This window comes from Mus caroli, chromosome 7 (assembly GCF_900094665.2).
Source record: "Mus caroli chromosome 7, CAROLI_EIJ_v1.1, whole genome shotgun sequence".
Taxonomy (NCBI): domain Eukaryota; kingdom Metazoa; phylum Chordata; class Mammalia; order Rodentia; family Muridae; genus Mus; species Mus caroli.
Genome location: NC_034576.1, coordinates 59312982 through 59336123, shown reverse-complemented (window position 1 = coordinate 59336123; position 23142 = coordinate 59312982). Strand labels below are relative to the sequence as shown.

The window sequence follows — 23142 nt, the reverse complement described above, 5'->3', positions numbered from 1 at the left end:
CAGATGAAAGGTGTAGCCCAGATTAAATCTCCTTAAACTAGGAGATTTAATCTTCTGGAATCCATAGCCACTATGTCTCAAGATCTCCATACCAAAGGCCTTTCTTTAGAAATAAAGACACCATATTAGGCACTGTACCAAGTTGAGAATCTCTGTATTGAGGATTCTTTTTATCTTTTTTTTATTAAATTATGTTATTTATTTACATTATGAATGTTCCCCCCATTCTTGGTCCCCCCTCCCTGAGTTCTTCACTCCATCCCTCCTCCCCTTTGTTTCTATCCCACCAACCTACACCCACCTTACTCTCCACCCACACACTAGCCTTTTCCTTCCCTGGAGCATCAGGTTTCTATAGGATTAAGTCCATCTTCTCCCACTGAAACCAGACAAGGCAGTCCTCTGCTACATATGTGCCAGTGGCCAAGGACCAGCCCATGTATGCTCTTTTCTTAGTGGCTTGGTCTCTGGGAACTCTGAGGGGTTCAGGTTAGTTGATGCTGTTGTTCTTCCTATAGGGTTGTAATCCCCTTCAGCTCCTTCAGCTCTTCCCCTAACTTTTCCATGAGGGTCCCTGACCTCTTTCCAATGGTTGGGTGTAAGTATCTGCATCTGTCTCAGTCAGTTGCTGGTAGAGCCTCTCAAAGGACAGGCATGCTAGGCTCCTGTCTGCAAGCACAATATGGCATCAGTAAGAGTGGCAAGGTTTAGTGCTTGCACATGGGAAAGATCCCAAATTGGGCCAGTGTCTGGATGGCCTTTCCTTCATTCTATGCTCCATGTTTATCTCTGCAATTTTTTTAGACAGGCCCAATTCTGGGCAAAAAAATTTTAAAAAGGTGGGTGGTCCTACATCTCATTTAATGGCCATATCTATCTACTGGAGGTGGTCTCTTCAGGTTCCACTTCTCTACTGTTGGGCATTTCAGATAAGATCATCCCTATTGAATCCTGGGAGCCTCTCACATCCCAAGGTCTCTGGGATTTTCCAGAGGCTCTTCAACCCTTACCCCAAGAAGCTGCATATTTCCATTTATTGTCCTGACTGTCTAGACTTCTTTTATGTGTCCTCCATATCCAATACTGCCCCCTCTTTCCCCTCCCCCTCCATTATCCCACCCAGATTCCTCCCACTCTCTGCCTCCTGTGGTTATTTTGTTCCATCTTGTAAGTATCACTGAAGTATCTACACCTGGGCCTTCTTTCTTGTTAAGCTTCATATGGTCTGAGTTGTATGGTGGGTATTCTGAACTTTTTGGCCAATATCCACTTATCAGTGAGTACATACCATGCATGTAGGTCTGGGTTACCTTACTCAGGATGATATTTTCTAGTTCCATCCAATTGCCTGCAAAATTCATGATGTCCTTGTTTTTAATAGCTCTAATTGTGTGAATGAACCACATTTTCTGTATCCACTCCTCAGTGGAGGGACATCTGGGTTGTTTCTAGCTTCTGGCTATTACAAATAAGGCTGCTATGAACATAGTGGAGCATGTGTCCTTGTGGTGTCTTAGAATATCTTTTGGGTATATGCCCAAAAGTGGTATAGCTGGGTTTTCAGGAAGAAGTATTTCCCCATATGTTTTTGAAAAGATAAAACCTTGAAAGATGTATGGCTTTTATAATATCTTAAAACCAGTTATTTAATACCTTAAAGTTAGACAACAGTCCCCATTCAAAGGTCTTTCTCTAGCAATAAAGATACCATACACTGCACTGTATGGAGTTGAGAATCTCTGCATCAAGAATTTTAAGGAAGAGAATAAAACAGTTTCTAAGTGCTGGCTGCAATGTTGTGGTCAACAATAGATTCCACCATATCCAGCATACTACAATGCATCTTCACAACTAGGCTCTTATCACAACAGTGATAAGTTTATGATTGATTGTTTTCTTACTTCTGATATATGTGTGTGATGTTTGCATTGGGAAAATTACATTTTTCATAGCATCAGAACAATTATTATGCATGAGCACACTGATAACTCCAAACAAGAAACTGATCACAATTCCCAAGAAGAATTGCTTTTCTTCCATACAGAAAAAGCAGATGGGGAACAATCGCCCAGTAACTTTTTAAACCAGCACTGCCCCCTCCTCCCTCTACATATTTTTCAAAGTAGGTCAAGTGTAACAAACTAGAATGGCACTTAACTCTTATTAGACAAAGAAAATTTGACTCTTCTCCTCACAAAAGCTGTGTGAAGTGTAATTCCTTACTCTTAGTCTCAATCTCTTCTATCCAGGTCTGAAATTATAAGAAAACAAGTCTAGAGGGAAGTGGTGGGATCCTGAACTCAGAGATTCTTGTTACCTGAGCCAGTACTAATTGATCCATATGTGAGGATATCAGGTCATTGCAACAAAATTCCATACACCAATCAGCTTAAACACAATTCATTTCCTCTGTTTGGCAGACAAGGAATTTCACCATCTGGGGTGAACAGATTGAGTGCCTGCTGAGGACTCTTTAGTATGTAGAAAAGGCTACTTCTGCTTGATGGTGTGTGCTTATAGACTGCCAGGGGTGGGGCGGAGATCAACTGCATGTTTTATTAAATCATTTATTCCATTGTAAGTAGGGAGGGACCTCCTAATGTGAAGCCACTCAGGACTATGGCTTTAGCATATGAATCTACAGATATGAGAGGTACAATCATTATATCAGTGAAATATATTTCTATGCTTTCTTCAATACCAAAGCATTATTATAATGTAGGAATCCTATCTATATTCTCCACAAAAAGAAGACACAACCTTGAAAAAAAGCCTCAATTTTAATAGGATTATGACCCGGTGGTGGCAAGATCTGAATCCATTGTATGGTGGTTTGAATGAAAATGGCCCTCCTGGACTCATAGGGAGTAGCACTATTCAGAGCTATGGCCTTGTTAGAGAGGTATGCCCTTGTTATAGGAAGTGTGTCACTGTGGAGGTGGACTTTGGGGTTTCAGAAGCCCATGATGGACCCAGTAGCACTCTCTTTCCTGCTGCCTGCTGATCTAGACATAGAACTCTCCAGTAACTTTCCAAGACTATCTTCCTGTGAACCAGCATGCTTCCTGCCATGGCAATAATGGAATAAACCTCTGTACTGTAAGCCAGACCCCCCAAACTTATGAAATGTTCCTTTATAAGGGTTGTTATGGCCATGGTGTCTATTCACAGTAATAAAACCCTAACTAAAACACAGTGGTACGATTTTTTTTTCTTATTTTATTTTTGAGCCTTTGACCTGAGTGGCTTCACATTAGGAGGTCCCTACTTACAATGGAATACGTTTGGGTTGATATGAAAATTGCAGTTTTCTAATCACGGATATTTAAGGAAAAACATTAACAGAATGTAAAGAGAGAAAAACTTAAGCATTAACAAGCAATATTTGTGAATATCATGCACGGGGGTCTGTCAAAAGAAAGGCCTTGACCAAAACAACCTCAGAAGGAATCACAAATTAAAGGGAGAAATTAAAGGGAGAGCCTAGAAGGATGGTGTCCTTCCCTGAACAGATAAGGTCAGTCTCTTAACAATATAGCAAGGTCTACCTTAAGAAAAGCCAAAAATCAAATTAAAACAGCCATCCAATTGATTTCAGTCCTGAGGGAAGTGAGTGTGGCCATCTCACCCTACTGGGATCATACAATAGGACTCAGAATCTAGTCCTCAAAGAGAAGAGAGTTCTAGGCACAGGATCACAAGTCAAGGAGGACGTGACAATGCTCAGGCTTGGTGAGGCCAATCTCTAAGTCATGGCAGTGAACCCTGATGGCTATGACTACATGGAACAGGAAGCCTGGGACTCAGAGCCCCTGGCCCAGCAGTTGAACTCATGAACTTTGGACACCAGAGAAGAACAGTTTTACTCAGAGGGTTGAGCTCTGTGTAGAATGAATGAAAAGCAAGGCAGTCCTTAAATTTAAGTGTGTGTTGTATGTGTTGAGGTGGGATTGGGGGACCCACAAACAAACTGTAATCAGAATTCAGAAGTATTTGTCTGAGCACATTTTAAAAACAAAAATAAATATAGATATCAATGGTGAGTTTTACATAAAACTTTCAATTCAGTGTCTCATACATAAAATGTCAAGAAGGAGAAAGGATGAGAAGTCTCCATAAAGGTTCTGTTCTCTCGGTGTGCTGACAGACTGTACAAGGGCTGTGGAAAATTGCTCTGGCTCCAGCTTCTTGTTGCTTCCAGTCCACTGACAGGTTCCAAAGCTTGAATGGCTTTGGTTTGGAGGCTTATCACTGGCTATAAAGCCTATTTCAGAGGAAGTGGTATCTTATAAAATGTTGTATCAGAGAAAGATCTTAAGAATGGTATCGCTGACAGATTGATGGGTAAAGCTCAAGAAACTCTTGCTAATGCTTGTTGAAAAGCTGAGATCATCTGCATTTCTACAAATATCAGGGCAGCAAAGCCTTTGGAAGGTGTTCAGTGATCAAGGAGCTGGGTTTGGCCACTGTGCTCTGTGATATGAATGTAGGTATGAGCACACTTAAGTTGGAGAACTTGAATCTAGGGATCAAGGGAGACCAGGGAGGGCAGTGGTGAGTGCAGGTCCTTAGCCAAGCACCTGGAGGCTCTGCCTTGGTGCTCTGCATCACCTCAGAAGAGAGGGTGGAAACCACACCCCACAACCATGATTTTTTTTAGAAGTAAAAACTTTACTCAGTGGGTTATGAAAAACAAATAATAAAAGAGGAAATAAAGTTGGGAGGTGGTGGGGTTAAGTCTAGATAGAGGAAAGCATCAAAGTGAATATAATCAAAATATATTGGAAACAGGTATGAAAATTTAAAACAATTAGTAAAAAGACCATGTTTTAAATGTCTAGTTTCTAAAATTGTATAGAGCCCGTAAGGAAATAGAAAAATGTCCCTACTATAAAAAAAAAATAAAACTGGAATAGAAATTATTGTTGAAGGGGCTAGGGAAATAACTTAGCTAGTAAAGTGCTTGCTGTGCAAGCACAAAATTGTGCCTGAAATAGATGTTTCTCTGGGACAATGGAGACCAGTGAGTTTCTGGTTTCTAGGGAATAAAAAAACCTGAGATTGTCCTCTGGTCTTTTAGTGCACAAGCACATATAAACAAATACACACTCATATGAGAACACACACACACTCACACATCACTAAAGATTCCCAGATGTTAGATATACTAGTAAAAAAAAATTTATGTCTGCTCTATTTAGCACTTTGAAAAATGTATAGGAAATCATATCTAAATAATTAAATGAAAATATGCTAATCAGATCTCATAAAAGTAGTTAAAAGATAGAACCTACTTTAAAAGAACCCAATTGAAGTCTTAGCCTTGAAAAGTACAATGTCTACAATTAAAAATTTCATCAGTGGAGTGAATGAGTTTGAGCAGATAGAACAAAGTGGAGATCTCCCAGTGATCAGCATTAAGTTCACACTGATGGAGCCAAGCATGAAGAAAGAACCAATGAAGGCATCAGTGGTTTCCAGATGAACTGTGGGGTGAATAGAAAGAAGACAGATGATATGCCAGACCATGGAACTACATAGACAGCACCAATGACAAACACATGCCATATGTGTTTGCCTAATCCATAGACTATATAACAATCTATAAAGTGAAGTATGTAATAAAAACTGTGAGTTCTGACTGATAATGATATGTCTATTTGTGCAAGTGATCAATTGTAACAAGTATACCAACAAATGTGGTTGCTGTTAGTGGGATATGGAATATATGTGTAGAAAACAGTGGTATATAAGTCCTCCTTCCAGTTGTTTACAAAATAACAACTTCTCTAAATAACATAAAATAAATTAAAAAAAAAAGATGTTTCTGGAGATACCTGTCTTCTATGGTGTGGATGATAGATGATAGATAGATAGATAGATAGATAGATAGATAGATAGATAGATAGATAGATAGATTATATACTTATCTATGGGTGTAATAATAAATGTTTATAGACTATTGTTAGGGATTATGTTGGTTTAGCAAGTTAATGGTTGAGATTCTCCTCTCAAAATTATGACTCTACTAGCATAACTGTTAGCTGGGTTCCTAGTACTAAGCATACCTTTTCTCTTGCTGAGTGGATCTAAAGATCAATTAGAGAACAATTCATTACCTCCAAGTTGTATATGCCACTACTGCACTTTTAGGGTTATCATGCCATGCTGGTAATTGAATTGGTTAATAGGTATCATAGTTGGCTAAAATTGTTGGTTGCCTTCCTTCCTTAGAAGCTTCCGTGATGCCTTCAGATATCATGAAAGCTAGAACTCAAGGAGGGGGCATTCAGGTCAGTTCCAGCTATAGGGTTTCTAGACTTTGCTTCTGATTTGTGTATTATCTTCAGCAATAAAGTCTCATCTTTCACCTCTGGGGAGGTAATCAAAGGCAGCAACAACAGGTTATATTTTGGAGCCAGGCAGACAGTATTGACCAACAATTCAAATGAGGGCTTCTCATGGCTGGTATTGGTATTTTTGTTAGGTGGTCTTTGGAGAAAGCATCATCAGCCTATGTGAGAAAAGTTCATTAAAATCTATATATGTATAGGCATACATAAAATCATATATGTAATGACATCTACATGGTGCAAATAAAGCAGTCTTGGTTAATGAATGTCAGACTTAGGCCAGGATGACAAAACTGGTGCTTATGCTAACATTGGAAAATACCTCCTCTCTTGGAAGGTCAACTCATCATCATGGTTCAGGTTAAAGAAACATAGTCCTATTTACTGCACCCATAGAAACGTGGCCAGGCTCCTAGCTAAATAATTCTTTGTTCATCATTAAGACAAGTGTCAGGAGCCACTTGTCCTTTGACTTGTGGAGTTTCTGTGTCTCTAAAAAAACAGAACTTAAAATTGTAACTACTACAAGGTGATCAGAAACAAATTTTGACATAATGTTTTATGAATCTAAATTTGCAGGTGTTAATATCTTCTCTGCTTTTAGATGGCTACCCCAAAGAAGAAATGGTTTATCGTTGGAGGAAAAATTCAGTTGAGGCAGCTGATCAGAAATCATGGCGGCTCTATCAGTTTGACTTCATGGGCCTCAGAAACACTACAGAAATCGTGACAACATCTGCAGGTAGGAGCACTTAATTAAGTCAGCTTTTAGGCCAACAGGGAAATTTGACCTTGATCCCCTGTGTCCCAACCTCCAGGCAAGCCCTGGTAGACTTCCATTTGTATGTTTATGCTGAATCTTAGCAAGGAGCACCCAGGACCATGTTTTAGGCAAAACAGCTGATTCAAAGATGGAAATATGTTCAAGGTTTAAATTTGGGTAGGATAGAACTGACTTATGTTTTTGAATAAAGTCTGTGGAGACATTATATCTGTGCACCTAACTACATTGCTCAAGACTGGCTGGTATGTAACCCTACTGCAATGCTTAGGGCTGTGAGACTTATGAATCGGGTTTATACCAATGTCGCAGATTGTTCTTCGCTGACTTCCCTGAAACTCGGGTGACACTCAGAATTCACAAATAAAAGGATCTGATGAAACATGTTTTTAACAATACATTCTAGTTTTTCCTTTATTACTATAAAATAAGAAAAATTTGATTTTTTGATACATTGAGAACAAATATCATATTGATCATTTATACATAAAATATATCAGCAATTATATGACAAGTAGTCTGGATAAATTTATGTTTTATGTTCGTGTCCTTCTTCCTACTTGGTATTTAGTAGTTGTAATCAACTATCTTTTCATTGACTTTCTTCTGGAAGGTATAAAGTGGAGTTAGATTATTTCCTAAAGATCTTACTATTTGCTAATGTGAAAATAATTTGCTCTTAAAATCCCATAATAAATAACTTTATTGATGCCTAGAACAATATATCAGCTTTTTAATTGATTAAACAATTAAGTATATCTAATTGAAAAATTACATAGAAGTCATATATGTATTCAGAAGGGCACTGAAGAACTAGCAAATAAAAGATGAAAGGGAAAGATTTCTTACAGGTGTCCCCATGCTACAGTTGAGAGGTAGACCTGTATACGTGATAAAGGTTAGAAGGATGAAGGGTCATACCTTCTATAAGTTGACTGTGGTGGCAGTAAGAAGGGAGATGCTTAAAGCAATGCCTTCCCACCTCTTACACAAAAATAATTGCATAATAATGCATAAATATATGGCCTGCTGACCAAACCCAAAGGAAAAACAAATAAAGACAGAAAGAGACAAAGAGATGACTAAAACAATGAAATTACTCAACAATAGCTTTAGGATAGAAATAAATTCTTTTTGTGAGAACAGAAGATGACTTGGGTGTGGCGGGACATGCCTTTAATCTTAGTGCTTGAGATCAGGGTGAATCTCTATGAGTTCAAGGCCAGTCAGGTCTACATAAAAAAAAGTATGGATAATTTCATGAGAACACTATTTTATATTTTTAAAAAAGCAAGAAATACAACCACTTAGAAATTTAAAAAAGAAAGCTCCAGAATTTTTAAATTTAAGATGCAAAAATATCATACAACAAAATCAGAAGTAAAAATTATAGTTATAAACCCTAAAGCTGATCAGTAGAAGGCATCAAATCTAAGCAATAATAATTTAGAGGTAGGCAGTGAATGAGTCAGTGAGATAACATATGACGTTTTCCTGTGTCTTTGGTTTTAAAATTATGTAAACCTAAAGAGGAGTGGGGTTCATACACATTAAATTAAAAGAGGGGAAGAATTGTCCTAAATAGATAGAAAATGTGAATTTGCATGTTCAACAATACTGTCCAGTCCTATGAGTGAGTGCAAAGAAAGTCAGTAGACTGCCAAACAGCAAGCTGGAAATGTGTATTTAAGTACCTAGAGGAAAAGACACAAGCAAAACTAAGAGAGATGTCTGACTTTATACCAGGATGCATGACAACATGCACACACTGAGATTGCAAGCATGAACAAATCAGAGAACCTTACTTACAGCCAACTTGCCAATACAAATAAAGGGAAACTAATGTTTTCAGACTAAAGAAGATGGGGATGAAGAATTTGGTACTGAGAGCCTCATAATGAGCTACCACCCCTTCAAAGACACTTGCAAGCTAACCCATTCCCTGGCTGTATCACAATTTCTAAAACTGTCCAGGATTGTTAGTTAACTTTTCTAAGCAATATAGTCAGGACACCTGATATTCTTTTTCAATGTGCTGTATGATCTGCTGTGGTGCTGGATGCACAAAGCTATGCAGAACAGGTTCAGACTTGCAGTGACCCATCCTGCAGGGAGCTAGGATGAGAGCCATCTTCTGCCGCTCAGAAGGGGTTTGGTTGTAGAAGCCAGGCTTTCAAACACACTCTCACCTCAGACGATGAGATCAAACAGAAGCCTAGGGCCCGAAATTAATTGCTTTAATATCTTTTCTTTTGGTGTAGATTTCACTGGCAGGCTCTGGCGGGGTCCCAGGGAGAGGCCAGTTGTCAGTCAAAGGGAAGGCCGCTCTTCCAGCACTGTGACTAAAGCATCACAGCGTAATGTGCACAGCTGATATTTCTGAAGTTTATTCATGCTTTAAGTTTAGTAGCAACTCATGGTACTTCCCCAAAGTCCACAAACACCACTGTGTGTATGAAGTTTAGATATTGCCAGTGCTGAAGATAAAGCTTTAAAATGCTTCCCCGGCCATCTGCTCTAAGCAGAGAGGGCAGGTGAGGAACCCTAGGGCCAGATGGCCATACCTTGTTTGAACTGCACTGTGCCACTTATATGGTATTTGGCCCTGGGCAGCTCCTGTGAGCATCCCAAAATGAGCTTACCTGGTATTGATGCGGGAGAAAAATTGAGGTAATAAAATTGATACAATAAAGAATTTACGGATAAAGTTGCTTAGGGAAAATTAAGTTACATGAAGTTGAATGTATCTAAGGAGCACTGCCTCCAATATGACTGGGAGATAAGTAATACAGTGGCCATGTTTGTTAGCTGAAGGAACAGTCACTCCATTCTGACTAGAGATAAATAGGACACTGACCAAGGCCTGTTAAGAAACCATAGGAAGAAAACATTGTACCAGAGTTGAAGTTTAGGACTGCTGAGAAAGTTTCTGCTTCTGTTTGTTCACTAAGTTTGACCTCCAATTAGGTTCTGTTTCTATAGCAGAAGGAGACAACGCTGACATACAACAGGACATTAGGCCTATCTCCTTATCAAAAACCAGGCCTTTAAGGGGCAGCTCAGGGGGAGAGGGCAGCATAGGATGACAGACACTATAACATCCTGCTCGACTAAAAAGTCTCCACTTCTCTTAACAATGGCATAATTCTGCCAGTTGAGCAAGAGAATACTGGTGTACTTAAGAAACAATTCTGGCCATATCTTTGCTGTAAGAATCTCCCATCTGCCCAGGTAGACAGACTTGAAATTTCCTGTGCCTATTTAACTTGTTGAAAGTGTAACCTGGGTTTAGGATGAGAAAACGATCTAAGGGTGACAGCATATATGAAATACACAAGCCTAAGTTGTATACAACTTAGTAAAGTCTGTTTGTGGCTACCTCTTCTTGGGGCATTAACCAGAAATGGCCATGAGGTATCATTAAAAGAGTTTGCCTTGATTTTCTTTTCCTGAGTGTGTAGAGTATGAAATTCTCACTGGGCGTGAGGTGGGAATTTCAGCCTCAGAGTGCAGCCTCTGACAGTTCCTGTGACCATAACAATGAAGAGGAAACTGTTTTCTCTTTTGGTAGCTATTGTGAATTTCAGTGAGCTAACCTATGTCAAGTGCATAGCTGTCATCTATAAATAGAAATAATATCTATTATTATTATTATTGTTGCCTGAAGGCATTTGCTGTGAGGGAGAGTCAAGGTATTTATGCATTGGCTTTCTTTACTAAATAGTCCATTAATTTACGTGCTAGCATTTAATTCAGTAAGGCACATTTTAACAGGGATATATGGTGAGATTTATAACTTGAATGAGAATAGAAATATGTGTTTAAATACCTCTCATAGAATAAAGTGAAACTTCAATCTCTTCACATTTACCTCAATGCTGTCTGGAAAATAAATCACTCCAGGTTCATAGTTATCATTCTAAATATAGTGGCAGTCTCTTTGACTATAAGATTGAGTGGGAAAAAAACCCCTCAAAATCTACCAAGTCATCCTTCCTCTATAATTCCCAGAGGAAAGTGGGAATCCTCTGCTTGGTATAATGATCCTTTCCACTAAAAGATGAAAATTCATGATTGAATTCAAAAATGAACATATGTATCCCTTTAAAATCATATTTAATTAACTGTTCTTACCACCAGACCAAAGTTTAATTTTTACACTTAATACGGAGGTAAGAATATTTGCTTGTAACATTTTATGCCTTTTGTTTGGTCCTTGCTGAACCTGCTGACTAGCACAGTGTGTATCAGTGTCTTTATTCATAGAGGAAGGTAGGCCTGGCAGGCTGCAGGCATGGCCTCCAGCAGCACACACACTATGAGCCTTGCCTGAGTTTAGGCTCTCACTGTGATGTCAATCATTTTTACCATAGCAATACTGCAAGAAAGATTTCATCTTATTAACAGGACCTGACCCTCAGTTTTCAGGGAACCTAGCAAAATAATTAAGCCAGAAAAAGCACTTGGATGCGAAACCAGAAGGACAGGGAGATTTCCCACTGCTGCAAGCTCCTACCTCCAATGCGTGGGCAGCGCTGCTGGGCCTGGGCCTGAAGCTTTTCTTACCATTCTGACAAGCCCAAACCAGTCGTTTTCTTCTTTAATTTTTTCCCACTGATATAAGGTTTGTGTGATTTTGCTTTTTCAAAGGCTTGATATCAAACTGTGTTGGTCTTATCTATTGTTCCTTGGTACTCAAAGCCTTTTTAAATCAGTGCATGAAACTCTTAAGGTATGAGCTTAATCCAGAGCTGCACGGTGTTGTGATCAGCCCTTTTATCAGGACTAATTATGCTGAACTTAGAACAAAACTTCTTTTATGGAAAGTAGCTAGCAGTTTTAATGAGACTTGAAGATTTAGCTGGGAGTGTCGCACGACTCCCTCCATGTGTCTTAAGCAGAGGGATCTGGCTTTTTCTTTCTTTTGCAATAAATTCGCAGATAAAGAGAGTTAATGAAATGATACACTCTGCTCTTGCTTCATTCTCAGAAAAATCTGAGAATGGTGTGAAATTAGTACCACTGACCCCTAGAACAATGGAAAATGGTTAATCCTGGGGACTGCCCACCAAGCCATTAGCATTGTTGTGGAAAGTCTATGGGAGGCAGGATAGTTGCATATGGTTATTTGATCATGGTCCCTTGCTAGATCAGATCTCTTTGCTTGTTGGTGTCAGTGTGTATGTGCATATATGTGAGTATGTACATGTTATAGTGTGCTGTATCACAACACAACTTCCACCATGTAGGTTTCAGGGATTCAACCCACCTTGCCAAGTTTGGTGACAAATATCCTTATTGTCTGGGCCACCTTATCAATCCACAGATATCTTCTTTTTTTGTTATTTTCTTTATTTATATTTCAAATGTTATCCCCTTTGCTGGTCCCCCCTTCCAGAAACCCTCTATCCAATCCTCCCTTCCCTGCTTCTATGAAGGTGTTCCTCCATCCACCCACCCACCCAAGCCTATCTCCCCACCTACCATTCTCCTACACTGGGTCATCTTTCTTACTGTCTTTTTTTTTGTTTGTTTTACTGAAGCCAAAATGTACTTTAGAGAAGGGGTTACAGAGCTCTTTGTAGATTCCAAGGAGTGCAGCTTTTAAATTTTTTTTTCTTGATGTAGAACAGACCATGTTCCTAGCCTATGTTTATTTGCTCTTATATTGATAAAGGAACCAGTGACAACAGTGTATCTGAATTCACCTTGTTCCTGTAAACCACGTGCCCTGACATAACTTTTACCCATGAGATTCTGTGTCTTTAATCCAGAAACTGTACAACAGACTGAAGAAAAAGATGCAGCATTATTTAATAAGGAAAAATAAGTTAGTCACTTTGAACCAAAGAAAAATGCTTACACTAGTATATAAGGTGGAAGAGACTCATAATTTTACCAGTTCTGTTTTGGCCATGAATTTGCTGAAACTACAGAAATTCCAATGATCATCTCCTGGCATCTCTGGAACATGATCACCTTCTAACATCAATAGTACACATTCCAAATGTTTATTATTTAAACTTTCTAATCTTTACAATCACAGAAAATATTTTTAAATCTGTCATTCATTGTTAGAATATATATATATATTATAGAATTTTGTTTCCCTCAAGTATGTTATATTTATATAAAAATTTGATGTTATATTTTTTACAAACTCCAAAGTGGAAAAGAAGTATAATGATGAGAGTTTTTAAAATAAGATTTAACTTTCATCAATTCTTCTTCATAGTAAAAACCACAGTAATGTTAGGCAGATGAGTTCTAAAACAATTCTTGAATAGCTAGCTCATGCAGTTCACTTTATCAGTGTAGAAGTGGAAGGCTTTCATAAAACTTTGTATGATGGATTATACTTGAAAGAATTATATAGGATGTTTTCCTCAAAGGTTTTAGAATAAAGGAGAAAAAAAGAAAATAGGATTAAAACAACCTTTCAGAAAATTGTAAACATTTTCTAAGGTGACCTTCTCAAGTTTGAAAAATGTAATTTTGAAGACTCAGATGTTTTTAGCAATGTCCTTGCATTTAGCCAGGGTCTATCAGTATACACAGCTCTGTGAGTGATCTGACATCAGTCTCCTCCAGCTGGAGCTGGGGCATAATAGTAGCTAAGTGTTAGGACATATTAATCTTCCTAGTTATAAAGAACAGTTGGCACTGGTGTCTCAGGGAGAGGGATAGAAAGGGCTTGTTTATGGCCTGTGTGATAAGAAGTCTGAGAGGGGGAGACCTTGTTTCTAGTTACCAGGCACAGTGACTTTTCAAGTAATGGGAATTAAGAATATTTAATTTTCTCAAATATTTGTCTGAATCAAATGTTATGATCATGTGATTTTATTTTTCCTTTTTAAACTTTAACATGGTGGATTTTCAAATACCAAACAAACCTCAAGCCCCTGAAATAAATTCCATTTATTCATCATATGTAATTATTTTGTGTGTGTGTTGGTATGTATCACTGACTACATATACATATATATGTGTTATGTTGTTTATATAACAAATATCTGCTGGTTTTTAAGAGGTATACAGAAGTACTCATGAACTATACATTTATCTCTAGTTTTCTATTTTCCCTGGTTTTGAAGTAAGGCTAATGCTGGCTTTGTAGAGTGAAAAGAAAACTGTTTTTGCTTGATGTTTTCTAGAAGAGATCAAGTAGAATTGGTGTTAATTTTCCTTTTCTGAGCTTATAATTTAATTATGAGATCTCTCTCTGTCTTTCCTTCCTCTAAAACCTCCCATATACATTTCCCTGCACTCCTTCATGGCCTGTTTTTTCATTCATTTTCCCCACATTTTTTATTAGATATTTTCTTCATTTACATTTCAAATGCTATCCCAAAAGTCCCCTATACCCTTCCCCCACCCTGCTCCCTACCCACCCACTCCCACTTCTTGGCCCTGGTGTTCCCCTCTACTGGGGCAGATAAAGTTTGCTAGACCAAGGGGCCTCTTTTCCCAATGATGGCCGACTAGGCTATCTTCTGCTACATATGCAGCTAGAGACACGCGCTCTGGGGGTACTGGTTAGTTCATATTGTTGTTCCACCTATAGGGTTGCAGACCTTTACTTACATATGGGTATGTATAAACATATATATCCTAAATATAACCTGCTCAGAACACACACTGCTACTTGTACGTATGTTTTCAGGGCTGGCAGACCCTTTGGCACTGAGCAGCCAATTGGTATGCTTTCTTTCAGGGAAGCTCACCTCTCCCACCCGCAGCTTTCTTTAGCTGTCTATAGTTCTTTTTTTAGGGTTGCTGCCTCCTGGGTTTTCCACATGCACTTGGACATACCCACTGGTGTCATCCTTAAGCTCATGTGTAGGCAGTCATGTTGGTAAGACTTCACGAGTGTAGCTTCTGACATTATTAGGAAACACAGTCTCACAGCAAACTCCCTGATCTTCTGCTTCTTACAACCTTTCCACCTTGTCTTCTGCAGCATTCCCTGAGCCTTAGATGTGGGAGTATTTGTAGATATATCTATTGGGTTGGAGCTCCAGGATTCTGCATTTTTGAATTGGAAATCAAAGTCACTACTCAACACTAGTGGAGTCATGGAAGAAAACCTACAACCACTAATTTAATAAGCCAGCATAATCCCTAACAATAGTATATAAACATTTATTATTATACCAACAAATAAATGTAGTTTTCATCAAAGAAACTTCTTTTTGCAATAGATAAAGACCACTAGAGAAATCATAAATATACAACCAAACAAAATGGAATATTAATTACTCTTTGAACATTGAGCATGTTCATCTGTGAAATAAGCTAACACTAAATTTGTCTTTGTGGATTTTTTTTAAGTTATAAACTTAATTTAATTCTTATAGGGCTATTCAAATGATATATCTCAGATTGATCATTTGTTCATGGTTAATTTAATTGAAATAGTCACATCTTGTTTGAAACAATGTGCATCAAATTAATTATACCCTTGAGTCCTAAAATCCACCTTTCATAACACAGATAGTTTTAATTAAATTAATTCTTAATTGAAAATAGATTCTTCACTCATATAATACACCCTGACCACAGTTTCCCCTCCCTCCACACCTCCCAGCTCCCATCACATCCCCTATGCTCCAGAGTCACTCCCCTTCCATTTGCTCTGCAGAAAAGAGCAGGCCTCCTTCCCAGGGAGGTCCATGTACCCCCTACTCCAGAACTCTCCTCTTTACCTAGCCTCTCTAGGTCTGTGTATTATAGCTTGATTATCATTTACTTAACAGCTTATATCCATTTATAAGTGGGTACCAACCATATTTTTCTTTCTAGGTCTGGGTAATCTCACCTGGGATGATTATTTTTCTAGTTGCATCCATTTGCGTGCAAATTTCAGGGTGTCATTTTTTAAAATGAGCTAAGTAATTCCTCATTGTATAAATGTACCACATTTTTTTTTATCCATTCTTCAGTGGAAGGACATCCAGGTTGTTCCCAGTTTCAGGCTTCTTATGAGTAAAGCTGTTATGAGCATAGTTTAGCAAGTGTCATTGTGATAGGATGGAGCGTTCTTTGGGTATATACTCCATTTCTGTGGCAGTGCAAACTTGTACAGCTACTATGGAATCAATATGGCAGTTTCTCAGAAAGAATGGTATTGATCTTCCTTAAGAACCAGCCATATCACTCTTGGGCATACACCCAATGGATACAGACAATGTGCTTCTCGCTCTCATCCATCTTCATACTTTCCAGAGTCCTTGCTCTGCTTTTTTGATTCTAGCCCAAACCATTTCTTTGTCAATGTCACTGATTTCTGTTCTTTATTTCTTACATTCTACTACATTCAGCTTTGGGGGGGGGGGTGAAGAAGAAGCTCAGTTTATTAATTCTAAGCAGTTTCCTAACTCTCAGATTCTTCTTTGATTTAATATCTCTTGTTTTCATTTACTTTGGTGTCTTTTTCACGTCCTTTGAGTCATTCACATGGACATTGACAAAGTCAAATTCTCAGTAACCTGAGATATCTGAACTGATATCTCCTTAGACTCCATTGTGATCAGAGACCACTGTGATGACAGATCGCCATTTTCTCTTTTTTTTCTCCCCAGTCTCTTTGGACAGAATGTTTTACACTCTGGTTAAACAGCTTTCCAAAGGCTGAGGAGGCCTGAAATTGGATGGCACTCTCAGGCTCTTTCCTTGTTTTCTTTTTTTTTTTTTTTTTTTTTTTTTTTTTTTTTTTTTTTGTTCTATCAATTGTTGGCAGAGAAATGTCGGGCTCTCCAACTCTAATAGTGTCTTGTTTGTCTTCTTGTCCTATCAGATTTCCTTCAGATACTCTCTTGTTCTTGTGTCTGGCATATACACTGAAATGACTAGTTTGGAGATTTTACTTTTGACCAGGATTTCATTTTGATCCATTATTCAATCCAACTTATTTACAGTTTTAACATAAAATTTTTATTAAGGTGTAATCTGGAAATCAGAAATTTTGTCTTTGAATTAAATTGCTTGATTCATTTCCATTTAGTGTTACCAGTACGGTGTTGTCCGTTCCTTCCATTTTCCTCTCTGGTGCCCGTAGGTCACATGTCCTTCTAGTTTCTTCTTCCTACTTTATCAGGTTCTCCTTCAACCTTACACTGTCTTTCATCATTCTCTCACAATCTTCTAGAGATGTTTTTAAGGTTTATTTTTATTGAGGTGAATATGTGTCTGGATGAATGTTTTGAGTGTACAGATTCCTACAGAGACCAGAAGAGGGTGGAACTGCCCCTCGAGCTGTTGTGAACCACCTGTTGTGGTAACTAAACCTGGGTCCTGTAGGAGAGCAACAAGTGTTCTTAAGCACTGAGCAAACTGTCCAACACTTTATGTTACTTTGTCAGTGGTAGCTGGAGAAGATTCCCAGATAAACATGAATTTGTCAGTATTAGTTTTATAACAAACTACATCCACAATGATGGGGGACTTGATCTTGTATATCTTTATTCCTTTTAATTGTTTTAGGGCCACTGTGATCATTTGTATTATATCTATTTAAAGTACAAACTGAAAAATATAGCATTATCACTTTATATGGTTTATTTCCTTTAAGGAGGTTCAAAATAGATAGACAAATAAATATATATTGGACATTTTGGGTCAGTACAGTGACTCTAGATACTGATTCTCACTGTCATGCCCATGTTTTGTTATGCTATTATTTGCACATCTGTGTGTATTATCTTAGTTACTTTCCTCATCTCTGTGACAAACTGACTTACTTGAGTAACTTAATGAAGAAAGGCTTGTTTTGGCCCAGAGTTCCTGGGTATGCTCTATTAGAGTAAGAAAGTCAAGGTAGCAAGAGCTTGAAGCAACTGAATTTACTATAGCTATAATTAAGAAGTTGGGGGTGCTTGTATACAGCTTACTTAATTTTTATGCAGTACAGAATCCTAACCCAGGATCCTGACAAAGTAACCTAAAGGGTTGGACAGGCTGCTCAGTGCCTAAGAACACTTGTTACTCTTCCATAGGAGCCAGGTTTAATTCCTACAATTGGTAGTTCACAAGAGTTTGTACCCCCAGCTTGTACAATACTGGTCACATTTGTTAGGTCTTCCCTTCTCAATTGACATAATCATAATAATATTCCGTAGGTATACCAAAGCTCTGTCCCCTAGGGGATTACAGACATCATCAAGTGGAAATTGCTATTAACAGTCATAAGACCATATCTTGTCAACTTGATACCCAGACACATCACTTTAAATTATAACCCTTCACCCCTTGTCCTCAGAGACTCACAGTCATCTTATAATGCAAAATATAATCTACCTTCAAAATATTCTGTCTTCTATTTCTGTTTGGGCTTTCTCTTTCCTTCTGTTTCCAGGAACTTTGTGATCCCTTGAAGATGCTTTTGAGGATGTCTTAAAAGTCTTCATGTCAAGCCTTCATATTGGTGTCTCCTTAACATTAGTATATGGTATTAATTATCTTTCTTCACTCAAGTTCAAGTCTTTCTAGTTCTTATTTTAATTAACATGGTATGCAAATGGTTTTAGACTATGTACCCATTGTTAGGTAATTCATAAGTACAAATAATAGCTAACGTTTTTACGTGTGAAAGAATTAGTAACTGCATCACGTGGTGCCATGGTCATTTTTTTTCCTTTTTTTATTAGATATTTTCTTTATTTACATTTCAAATGTTTCCCTTTCCTAGTTTCCCCTCCAAAAATCCCCTATCCTCTCCCCCTTCCCTCTGCTCCCAAACCCACCCCCTCCCATTCCCAGTCCTGGCATTCCTTTTACTGGGACATAGAACCTTCACAGGAGCTAGGGCCTCGCCTCCCATTGATGACTGACTAGGCCATCCTCAGCTACATATACAGCAAGATCCACATGTCCCACTATGTGTTTTCTTTGATTGGTGGTTTAGTCCCAGGGAGCTCTGGGGGTACTGGTTAGTTCATATTGATGTTTCTCCTATGGGGCTTCAGACCCCTTCAGCTCCTTGGGTACTTTCTCTAGCTCCTTCATTTTGTCAGTGCCTGGCAAATACAGGATGCTCACAAGGTCACCATAGTCATTTTTATCTCAGGATCCGAGACTAAGGTTAAAACCCCTATTATTGACAAAAACAAACAAACAAACAAAAAACACTGTCTCATATGGGACAAAACAGGAGTGATCTTGTGGTATAGACATTGTTTATGCTTTGTCTGCCTTTCTGTTTCTGTATTGTTCTGTGGTAGCCGCTGAATGTCCTTGTCTAGTGATGATGCATTGTAGAGCATTTATGTTCAGGAGGTACATGACAAACCTAGCCACTTGCATAGACCAGCTCCCAGGAGTGTCAGTCCTTCTGGTCATACCAGCCAGCTCTCACGGACAAGTGCTTCCAGACTTCCTCATTCATAATGTGCCTCGTGTAAAATTGTTGCTTACACTGTTCTTTCAGTCAGTTTTAAACTCTGGGAATGCCAGATTAACTTTGCAAAAGTCTATTTTCTAAATTGTCTTTTGCTATTCTTTTTATGCAGAGTAATTCAATGGCTCTGTGCTCTTCCTAAGATTTTCACTTGTTCCAATAGTTAACTATCTGCTTTTACTGTTTCATGAAGAGCCTTGCAACTTGTATCCCATTATTTTCTCCTGGCTTGAGAATGCCACCATCAATCTGTATTCTTTCAGTGTGTCATGACTGAACTACAGTTCTCTCCCTTAGAACTTAGCAGGTGTTTAAGTGGTGTTCAAAAGATAGGAAAATCTAATATGAAAAAGATAATACGTGCAAAAATATAGTACAAGAACATTTACCTCACAGACTATGTGATCTGCCAGTTAAAGTGTTGTCTACTTCCCTAAGCCCCTTAGCATTGGCTCATGGCTGTTGTTAAACTTGGTCTGTAACTTTATTCATAAATGAGGCAAGCTTGCATCTTACTGTACTATGTATATATTTTATTTGCATTATTATAAAACTTCATCCTTCTTTTATGATGATATGTACATTTTGTATAGGAAGGTGGCATCCTCATCTTTTTATAACCATTTAATAGGCATTTTTCCTAAAGAATAAGACAGCAAACTGTGCTCTAGATGTAACTTACAGACTGAGTGATTGACTTATACTTTTCATACTATTTTCATTAATGATTTGAGAATGTTGTAGAACATACATTGATATGTACCCTTTAGTATTTGTCCTTCAACTCCTCCAAGATCTGCCCTCACCTCCCTATATATATAATTTCATGAGTTCTTTTTATTTTTGAAAAACAAGAAAATGTTTTAGAGTTCAGAAAATCATGCACTATTTTTACCATAAAATAGGTAGGTATTCTTTGTTTAAGGTAAAATTTCTTGTATTTTAACTTGATCATCATTATCTATTTCACATCCTTATGTCCCTGCCTCTTGAACCCAGTAAATGTGTATCAGGCTGCCTTGGCTGCCATGTCTTTGTCTTGGTTCTGGGTACTTTGGTTCCTTTTGTCTGTATTTAATCCTTTGCTGTGATCATCTTGGGATGGTGTTGAAACTTTTCTGTTGTCTGCTGAGCTCACTGTTGTTCTGAGTGAATGTTGCAATTCTGTAGTAGTGTCTGCATCAATACCTTTGGCTCTGTTACCTCATTGTGCTGTCCAATCTCTACACATTTTATTATTATTATAAACTAATTTTCATAGGAACTCAAGGAAGGCTTCTGTGTTGAGCTGTGTTCCTCTAAGCTTATTGTCTTTTCCCCTTTTATTTGTTTTCCCCATCCTCTGTTGTCCTCCTTATTTCTTTATTCCTTCATCTCTGATGAACAGTCTTTCAAACTGTGTCCCTCTAGACCCGATATTTAGTAGTTATTAATTAACACTATATAGCATAACTTAACATGATGTCATCTTCACTCACACTCACATGGCTAGTCTTTAACTACTCTGGCTTCTAAAGAAAAGCTGGACAATTCTTCTTTGTACTCCAATGTTTCCTGTTTCTTTCCAGTTTTAAAACTCGTTGCCAGGTATGGTGACTCACCCCTGTAATATCCACACTCAGAAAACAGAGACAGGAAAATCAGTAAAAGTTCAAGGTTATCCTGGGCTTCATATCCAGCCTAAACTGCAGAGTAAAACCATATCTCAAAACAAACAAACAACAAAGAATAAACAAAACTTTGTTGTTGATGTTTGGTTGTCTGTGTCAATTCCAATTCTGGTTTCTTTTACTCAGTTAGTTGACATTTGGCCTTTGACATCTACTGTCATAACCAGAATCCCACACATTACACATGTGGCAGCTGTTGTCTCCATGGCTTATCTCTCAATTTCTGATGCTCCATCAATTTTTTTCTAAAACACATCAATTCTGTGCAATACATCTGGGCCTTTTACTATAACTAATGAATAGTACTTTTTACCCAACAAAACTGTTCTGTTACAATGAGGCCAACTCAGTGTTCCCAAATGATTCCACCATGCATTGCAAGATAACCAATATCATGTCTTGAGATATACTTCTCATATACATAAACATGTGTTAATACACTACTTAGCCTTTATGAGATTCAGTTTGTTACAAAGAAACAGATAGTAATTCCAGGATGCTGCAAACCCGGGTTTAATGAAATGAATGCTCTCTTATCCCATTCTAAATGGTAGTTAAGGTAAGAGAGAAAATCCCCCAAAGGAGACCAAGACTCTGTTTCTTGATGCCAGCTTGACCATTCCAGGCTCACAGTATCAAAACAGTAGCTCCATACCAAGGAACAAACCACTGACTATATACAAGGAGGTTTCTAGTACCAATTAAATTTAAATGATCAATTCCAGTTGGAAGATTGAGCTCCCATCTGTTTTCAAAAGTCAACTTCCTTTTGACAATTGGTAATATTTTAATCAGCACTTTCATTTCTGAGTAAAAAGCTGCATGGTTTTGAGAATATACAATGTGCAAACCACACATTCCATTCCTTCCTCATTCTGAAAAATAGTAAGAGAGACACAGACACTGATAGGTGCTGACAGTATCCTTTGACTAGGTCCTCTACTGATGGCACTTCACACATTGATTCATAGCAATGCTACTATGCTCACTTCAGATGAAAAAAATAAGCCACAGCATTCAGTTGCTTCACTGAAACACAGGTAGCACAATCCTCATGGCTCTGCCTTATGTCCACACACTACTCCATGAAATAAGACATCACGGAAATTAATACACACAGTCATTTCTTCACCTGCACAGGAATCCAGGCCTTGGCTATGCATTAGGAAACAAAGATCTACCAAGAGCTCTGGCCACTGATGGTAATGGTGAGCACTGCCCTTCACCACATTACAGTGCTCTCAAATGTCTTATGAAAGACTGTTGATGTTCATACTTTTACCTTAAAACAGTCTTAAAATCTCTAAAAGTTAATTTAATATAAAGGATTAATTTTAGAATGCTGAAAACCCAAAAAGGAACCTGAAAGGTACATCAGAATGTTAACTGGTCCTGAAAAAAACCCAAAGTATAAGGGGGACACACAGGGAGGGTCTGGTTACACACACACACATGCACACACACACCTACACACAACCTATGACTTGACTATAGTCTAGAGGAATAATCCGGTTTTTCTCATCCACTAGTCAGCAGATGAATCTCTGGCATGAGCAATGTCTCTTGCTGCACACTGGAGACAGAATAGTGAATAAGTGAATACAGGCATATAGACCTGGCTTTCTTGGAGGATGCCCCAGAATTGACTGGTGTTGCACATAAGTTAGAAATCATGGCAGTGTTATCTGGAGGCCAAGGCATGGCGTGGCTCTCTGTAAGTGAATAATGAATCTGGGAGCCTGGTCTTACCCTTCACTGGGATCTGGTCAGTAATGGGCAATTCACTTAACATAGGGCTTCAATGAACCTCTGTAGAAACAACTCTGGTCATCTGCCTGCCTCTAAGCCATTTAGGCTATTGACCAGAGCAGTGGTTCTCAAGCTGTGGGTCACAGACCCTTTGACAAGCCTCCAGTCAGAACTGAACAACGAATTCTCACCTGA

General features: G+C 38.3%; 1 protein-coding gene across 2 annotated transcripts in view; it reads left to right on the top strand.

Moving 5' to 3' along the window:
• The window catches only part of Gabrg3 (gamma-aminobutyric acid type A receptor gamma3 subunit), a 619070-nt gene that overhangs the window by 557864 nt on the left and 38064 nt on the right, over positions 1 to 23142 (top strand). For both annotated transcript variants that reach the window (XM_021166877.2, XM_029479966.1), the window contains exon 6: positions 6958 to 7095. In XM_021166877.2, coding sequence (XP_021022536.1) covers positions 6958 to 7095 — 138 coding nt within the window. The remainder of the gene's footprint in view (positions 1 to 6957; positions 7096 to 23142) is intronic.